The sequence below is a fragment of the Bufo bufo genome, chromosome 8, assembly GCF_905171765.1.
Source record: "Bufo bufo chromosome 8, aBufBuf1.1, whole genome shotgun sequence".
In the NCBI taxonomy this organism is placed as follows: domain Eukaryota; kingdom Metazoa; phylum Chordata; class Amphibia; order Anura; family Bufonidae; genus Bufo; species Bufo bufo.
In genome coordinates, this window is record NC_053396.1 from 22,888,805 (window position 1) to 22,897,432 (window position 8,628).

Genomic DNA, 8,628 nt, shown 5'->3' on the forward strand with positions numbered 1-8,628 from the left:
GCTTGCTTGCCTCTTTTCAGAACTGACATAGCAATGAATGAATAGAACATTGTGCTCTCTTTCACTTTGGGGGCCCAGTTCTGGAGATAGGAGGGGGTCCCACAGTTGGGACCCACACCTATCTAACATTAATGGCATATCCTACCGATAAGCCATCAATGTCCCAGATGGGAGATCCCCTTTAGGGTCCATTCACATGGCCGCATGCATTTTGCAATCCGCAAAAAATACGGATGATGTCCGTGTGATGTTCATGTTGCTTTCGTTTTTTTACGGACTCGTTGTAACAATGCCTATCCTTCTCTGCAAAATGGACAATAATTGGACATATAAAAAAATTTTTGCGGGACTACAGAACTCCCATACGGATGCAGACAGCTGTCCGCATTTTTAACGAACCCATTGAAATGAATCTGCAAAAAATGCGGATTGGATGCGGACCAAAAATCTGCTCATGTGAATGGGGCCTAATTGACGCATCTTACTTCACCAGACTCTTTATTAAGACCGATGTATGAAACGCCAGTCTTAGTAAATCTGCCCCAATGTGTTACCCCATCCTAAGTGTATTAGAAGTATAGGGGGTGATAAGGGGTCCATTATCATTATTGCCCAGATGTGCCTAGGACCAATTGCTACCTCTAGATCCCCTATAGCTACACCTCCTTAGCCGGGCCCTTGGGCAAAAGAGTTACCGTGGGCCCCTGTCTGCCGACTCTCATTTTGGCAAGCATAAAGCATCTCTACTTCCCAAGCACCCTGAAGCCCAGCGGGCCCTAGAAATCTATACCCATGATAAAAGGCTGGTTGGATCTGGGGCCACTTGACACATGTATGGCCTACATACAAAGCATCCCTCTAATTGCTATTAGCAGATGTGTGAGACCTCTTTGTATTAGGACCCTGCAGCCATTAGCTCCAATTACCACGTCAATTGTATTGATTTGGTGGGTAACTTCAGGGCTCATTGGGACCAGGGCCGCACACAATAGACCATTAATGGTCAAACATCCTTTCCAGCTTGAGCAATAGTTTCAATTATTTCTTTATGACCCTCTCCCACCGCACACCTACGCCAAAATTATTGTCTTATACCGCAGGCCACTCACAAGTCATCAGAGAGGAAACGACCCATAATTCACTACTCTACAGCTCAGGCCAGGCCACTTTCACCTTCAGTTTGGTACCAAATGCTCATCCCAAAATTTTCCAAGACGATAGCGCAGTGAGGCCTCTTTCACAAGTCAGTGATTCACGTACATTTGCTGTCTGTGGTCTACACAGACCGCTCACGTATCCATTACAGTCACGTATGCATTGACTCGTGGGGGGTTCTACCGCTGGGATTCCCACCGATCACAAGAACAGGGACCCTGTACACCGTGGAGCCCCCAAAACGAACAGCGTGGCTGCTTGACATGTACGCATTTCCTCCATTCATTTCTATGGGACCACTGTAGATGCTCCCAGTGGTAGGACCCCCACCGATCTGATAGTTATCCTTCATCCTGTGGAGGTTATCCTGTATGGGACAACTTTTACATACCACCGGAATACTCCTTTAATGTATGTATTCACACAGCCATAATTTACCATGAATCACGTGGCTGTGGTAACATCATGGAAGCATGCCTTATTTCCCATAGTTACAGATCCCTCGCGAACATTATAGTCAATGAGTCTATGAAAACCACGGACACAAAAACCTTCGGTCTGTAGGTTTCACTGATCGTTGCTAGAAGATGGTCCGGAAACTCATTTTCAGCCTAGCAGTGTCCGTGAAACACGGAAGACACACAGACTGAAAATCACAGAATCACGGATCGAACACAGATGGATCATGGACAGTGTCATGGATGAAACACAGACCATGCCATCACAGACACATTCTCACATCTGTGTCCGTGATCACATTCATGAAGATGTCCGTGAAATGTGTTTGGTCCATGAGTCCGTTTTTTACCCTCCACGTGTCATCCGTGTTCACACTTTAGGCTGAAAATTAGTTTGCAGAGTATCTCCTGCCAATGATCCGTAAAAACCCCAGGAACCAAACATGGATGGTATCCCTGTTGTGTTTGTGGTATTCACGGACCCATAGACTATAATGTGCATGAGGCATCCATAATCACGGACAAAATAGTGTGTGCTTCTGTGGTGTCATCACAGACTGAACCACTGATGTGTAAATGCCCATATTAAAGTCAATGGACGTGTGAGCAGTCCGTGGAGGCCACAGACATATTCACATGTCCATGATTCACTGATGTGCAAAAGAGGCCTTAAAGTGGTATTCCGGTTATAACAAGTGATAACTCTGATTGGTAGGGGTCCTACCGCTGGGACCATACCAATCACGAGAACGGGGACCCCATACCCTATGAAATGGACGGAACAGCTGGTCGAAAATGCGCGCCGCCGGTCCATTCATTTCTATGGGAGCTCCAGAGAATAGCCAAGACAAGAAATGAAAGGAACAGTCCAGAGCCGCTCCGTCCAATTTAGGGGGGCTCCACAGGGTATAGGGTCCTCCTTCTTGTGATTGGTGCAGCTGGCTTTACAATTACTCTTTTCCAAAAAAATTAATTCCCAGCTCGCTTGCATTTCATTACTCGTCATAAGGTTTATAATTTGCAGTCGTTTTGATGTCTGAGGGTCCAGTACCGGTGATATTAGAGGTGACATTTACATCTGAAGTATAACTAACCATCTAATCAACTCCTTTCTGTAGTTGGACCTAATTGGGTTTCCTGTGTAAGTTACTATGTGTATTTGACTTACACCCTACAGGGACTCAAGTCTACAGTATATTAGCTGGACCCCCGCTGAGACCACTGCTAATGGCAACTTAATTTGTCAGTCCTCAATGACCATTTGTCCTAGAGACGCAAAGATTGGTGAAGAAGGACTGAGGTGGGAGGTGAATCTGCATAGTCATGAGCATGTAACCTAAGAGGTGGGAGGATCAGATTTACATTCACTCTCATTCCTCCTTAGAAGAAGTCATCTGGACCATCACACAATTGATTTGGCTTCTTGGATGCTGAACTTTCCTTCTGCTAGATACATCAGGATTTTAAACTTTGCTGCATCTGCACCTTAGACTAAAGAGACTGAACATGCTGGGAGTTTTAGAAATTACCCCGGTATTACTACTGGGCCTCTACACATCACTATGCCTTGGGGAGACCCTCCATTTCTACACCAATGAAGAAGAAGCTCTTGGAACCATAATTTCTGTTCTATCACATCATCCTATGTTCAACTCCAGTGAAGGTCCTGCTACTAATTTCCGTGTTATGAAGCAGCTCAACAGTACCTTCATCCAGGTGCGAGAGAGTGATGGGCAACTGAGCATCAAGGAAAGGGTAGACCGGGAGCAGATCTGCAGGAGGTCTCCAAATTGTGTTCTTGCTCTGGACCTCTTCAGTTTTTCGAAGGATGCCTTCAAACTCATTACTGTGAAAGTTGAGGTGAGAGACATTAATGATAATACCCCCCATTTCCCCAGTCCTGAAATGCATGTGGATGTTTCTGAAGCAGCTGCATTGGGTACAAGAATCCCATTGCAGATAGCAGTGGATGAAGATATAGGTCTCAATTCTGTCCAGGACTATCTAATCTTAGGTAATAGTCACTTTGGCCTTGATGTACAGACCAGGGCGGATGGACTAAAATACGCCGACTTAATTCTGATGAAGGAGCTTGATAGAGAAAGTCAGGCTGTCTACAGGCTGGACCTGATGGCTAGTGATGGAGGAAGCCCTCCACTTTCCGGCAGTACAACCGTGATTGTTCGTGTTCTGGACTTCAATGACAATAGTCCAACCTTCCAGAAGAGTTCTGTCACCGTAGATTTGTTGGAGAATGCTCCTACAGGCCATCTTGTAGTTGATTTAAGTGCAACTGACACAGATGAAGGTGCAAATGGAGAAATTGTGTACGGTTTTACTGCTCAAGTGTCTCAAGAGGTACATGAACGCTTTAAAATTGATCCAAAATCAGGTGGTGTCATATTGAAAAGTGAAGTTGACTTTGAAACTAAACATTTGTATGAATTTGATGTCCAAGCCCAGGATCTTGGGCCTAACCCATTAACAGCAACTTGTAAAGTCACTGTGAACATTATAGATGTCAACGATAATGCTCCAGCCATTACTGTGACTCCCTTGACTTCCTTTGACCATGGAGTTGCTTATATCACAGAGGCAGCTGCTAAAGACACTTTAATTGCATTGATCAGCACCTCAGATAGAGACTCGGGCCTAAACGGCAAAGTCCACATAACCCTTTATGGACAAGATCACTTCAAGCTGCAGCAAGCCAATAAGGATAGCTTCATGATAGTCACCACCTCACTTCTAGACCGGGAAACCATAGCTGAATACAACCTCACCCTGGTGGTCGAAGATATGGGCGTTCCATCAATGAAGACAATCAAAAAGTATACCATCAGATTGACCGATGAAAATGATAACGCTCCTTTCTTCAAAAAAACTATATATGAAGTGTCCTTTCCAGAAAATAATGCCCCTGGAGTTTATATTACTACAGTATCTGCTGGAGACCCTGATGCTGGTCACAACGGCAAAGTATCTTATAGACTCTTGGATGCAAAAATAATGGGACAGTCCTTGTCCACTTTTGTGGTTGTTGATGTTGACTCAGGGGTTCTACGGGCAGTACGGTCTTTGGACTATGAGAAGCTTAAAGAACTCAACCTTGATATTGAGGCCTATGATCATGGAGTTCCCAAGCATTCGACACGTACTCAAATGAAGATTAAGATAACTGATGAAAATGACAACTATCCAACGATAATCTCTCCTCTACTCGAAAACGGAGCAGCAGATATCCTGCTGCCGGTCAAAGCGCCACAAAATTACTTGGTATTTCGGGTGAAGGCCACAGATGCAGATGATGGAGCAAACTCTCAGTTGTCCTACACTCTACAGGATAAGCATAAGCTATTTACAATGAAGAGAGACACTGGGGAGGTCTACCTACGTAGAAGAATCAACCCAGTACAAGATAAAGATCTCAGTATAGTAGTGGCTGTAGCAGACAATGGTAGACCATCGCTGTATTGCAATGCAACCATAAGATTCACACTTACTGATATTACTCCATCAAACATGGAGATAGTCATGCACCCATCTGAGGAGGAACAGCATCAACTAGACCTATCCATAATCTTCATTTCGGTGTTATCAGGAGGTTGTAGTTTACTTCTGGTGGCCATTTTGTTAGTTGCCTGTTCCTGCAAACGAAGATCTGATCAGTCTAAGCAACAATCCACAGGGAGCGCTGTAGAAACAAAAGAACGACTACTCAACACTACCGCCCAGTTTAAGGAACGTCCCTCATCTTCTCCCGAGTCCTGTCAGCAGTCCCTCGATACAGAGACTGAGAACCTCAGTGTGTCCTCCACTAGGGAACAGTGCGGAGAACTCCACTCAGCTTCATCCGTAAGTAATGCTTTCTCCTTGCTTCATTCAACCAATTGTATTTTATTCAATGATAATTATTACATCGGTTTATCTACTAAATCAACCCTATCCTGTCTGGTGGGGTTGATCCTGCTGATTAAAAATAGATTGTGGCTTTCCTGAGAAAAACGGATTTTATTCTTTATGCAAATGAGGGCTTTAGTGCACCAGTCGGTGGGGTCTAGCCACTTGGTGCACCACACCCCTCATTGCATAATGAAAAAAAGTCTTTTTTTTTTTTTCTCAGGAAAGCACAACTGATTTTCACATGACAGGTCTAATTTTAAATCAGCAGAATCAACCCTACCAGGTAGCATGCCAGGTTTAGTCTGGTCTTCTTAATGTCCATGTGCACATTTGCAAAAAATAAATAAAAAATTGCCTTGATCTAAAATTAAAAAATAAATCCATTAAAACTTTCCTATTATTTTGTCTTTACAGCTCTTATCAGGATCAATGTGTCTCCATGGTAACAGACTACATACAAACGGAGCGGTCTGATTTTGCAGGCACACCCTCTTCCATCTGTCCACAGCTTTATGCTACGGTACAGTCTGTAGGTTAGCAAGAAGTAGGGAGAAGCTGGAAGAGAGGATGCCTCCAGGATCAGACTACACTGGCTTTGTTGTTGTCTGTTACCATGGAAACACACAGGTCTGCACAGGAGCTGTAGACACAAAATGATAGGAGTTTTGCAGTACAGTACTGTAATATTTTTCATATCTTTTCAGAGCTCGGTTTCAGCTCCTTCGTGTACGTCTGATTGGCAACAGGACAGATTGTCGGACGGTGTGAGGTAATACCATTGATTATTTTCATTGTTCTCGTTTCTCTTGGAGACATCCAGGAACTGATCCGACTATATATATAGGCGCATATGGCTCACGTAATGGCTTATGGCGGCACTCCTAGTCCCTAGGGGTCTTGGAAGACCTAGCAAGTTTCTTTAGAAATCTTTCAAATGTGACAAAATCTAAGCTCATCCCATGATATTATCATCTTGTAGGAGTTCCCATCCAGAGACCGTAAAGGAAGGTGACAATGACGTCAACAACAGCACCCCCGACACCAGCGGGGAAGGTGTGAGGAAGGGAAGTGGACAGCCCACCCAGGAACAAACAGGTACAGTATAGCGGCATTATTTGTCCACCTGTTTCCTTCTGGTACTGTGTATATGTAGGACTTGATCTTGGGTGCAAGAAGCTTCTATTGAAATCTGCTCTTGGTTTTTCATGGGTATGGAGTAATCCTGCTGTCCCCCTGTAATCTAGGGGTCATTGTGTGTGTGTGGGGGGTACTAGGCAGGGGCAAGTGGAGAACTTAAAGTGGCCCTTAAAAAAAAGCCTAAAATTGGCCCCACATCATAGACAAGAGGAGAGGACGACACAAGTAGGCAGCAACAACTCAAGCAGGCAGGATGACCAATACTATAGTGCAGCCACAATACTGCCCCAGAAGAACCAAATACCACAGGTCAGCACCCCAGCAGAACCAAATACCACAGTGCAACTCAAAATACCACCCCAGCAGAACCAAATACTACAGTGCAACTCAAAATACCACCCCAGCAGAACCAAATACTACAGTGCAACACAAAATACCACCACAGCAGAACCAAATACTACAGTGCAACACAAAATACCGCCCCAGCAGAACCAAATACCACAGTGCAACACAAAATACCGCCCCAGCAGAACCAAATACTACAGTGCAACACAAAATACCGCCCCAGCAGAACCAAATACTACAGTGCAACACAAAATACCACCCCAGCAAAACCAAATACTACAGTGCAACACAAAATACCGCCCCAGCAGAACCAAATACCACAGTGCAACACAAAATACCGCCCCAGCAGAACCAAATACTACAGTGCAACACAAAATACCGCCCCAGCAGAACCAAATACTACAGTGCAACACAAAATACCGCCACAGCAGAACCAAATACTACAGTGCAACACAAAATACCGCCCCAGCAGAACCAAATACCACAGTGCAACACAAAATACCGCCCCAGCAGAACCAAATACCACAGTGCAACACAAAATACCGCCCCAGCAGAACCAAATACTACAGTGCAACACAAAATACCGCCCCAGCAGAACCAAATACTACAGTGTAGTACAAATTATTCGGTCTTCAATATTCATGGGCATGTGATAACCAGCAAAACCGCACGACCAGTAACAATGAATACCGAATAAACAATTCACGTTCTAATTCGTTAATTTGATCCAGCTGCAGCTTGTACGGCCACGGCCCAACCACAGCGCAGCCGCTCTGATCAGCCATACCCTACCGATCCGACTCCTCCTTTCATTTTTCAGACGCCACCTTTCATTTTTCAGACGCCACCTTTCATTTTTCAGACGCCACCTTTCATTTTTCGAGCTCCTTTAGAAAATGAAAGGCAGAATCGGATTGGTTGCTTTTACACCCATTTTGATAATTCTCCCCAATTTTTATTTTTTGCTCTTTTAGTCTTGTCCTAGTGATGTGTGTAAAATGTGTAGCGTTATAAATACTAAAATGGAAAAAAAAAAAATCTACCCTATTTTTCAGAATCTCTGTGCGCGGAGAAGCCCATGACGTACCACAGCGCAGAAAGCGAACTCGTTCAACGCAGCAACAGATCTCTATACAACGGGCACTACACCATCCAATATCAAAAGGAATACGCCATGTCCTACACAATGGCTCCTCCTTACTACAGCACCTACAACCCCCGCGTCTACAACGGTCAGCACCCCCATTACAACATAAAGGACTCTTATTACCATGTCCACCACCAGCCAATGCTGAGAGAGTACCAGCGAGACCCCATTTACCCAAACGCAACTTTATCACCACCCAAGCACCCCAGGGGGCACCGAGAACTAAGCTGCGATCCTGAAATGTCATCCCAGACTCGTTCTAGTAACGTAGCCACGGCCTTCTAACCTCATGTGTTACACGTGACACGTACATGCTGAGCAGGTGACGAGAAGGCAGCCGGGGCTTCCATCTATATGAGGATCGATCGGCAGCCATACATGAAACACGTCAGCTCTGCTCAATCGCTCTACACGACGACGTCTGGAAAGTTAAAGGAACGCTCCACGCAAAACTGATCCCGAGGGGCGGAGCATGACACTGTG

At 44.8% G+C, this 8,628-nt stretch overlaps 1 protein-coding gene across 1 annotated transcript; it reads left to right on the forward strand.

Annotated features, from left to right (window-relative positions):
- The first annotated feature begins 3,119 nt into the window (after window positions 1-3,119).
- LOC120978029 (protocadherin-8-like) lies at window positions 3,120-7,983 on the forward strand. The gene is made up of 4 exons (XM_040406267.1): window positions 3,120-5,468; window positions 6,221-6,285; window positions 6,496-6,611; window positions 7,973-7,983. Exons 1-4 carry the CDS (start codon window positions 3,120-3,122, stop codon window positions 7,981-7,983), a joined length of 2,541 nt encoding a protein of 846 aa, XP_040262201.1.
- Window positions 7,984-8,628: the final 645 nt, after the last annotated feature.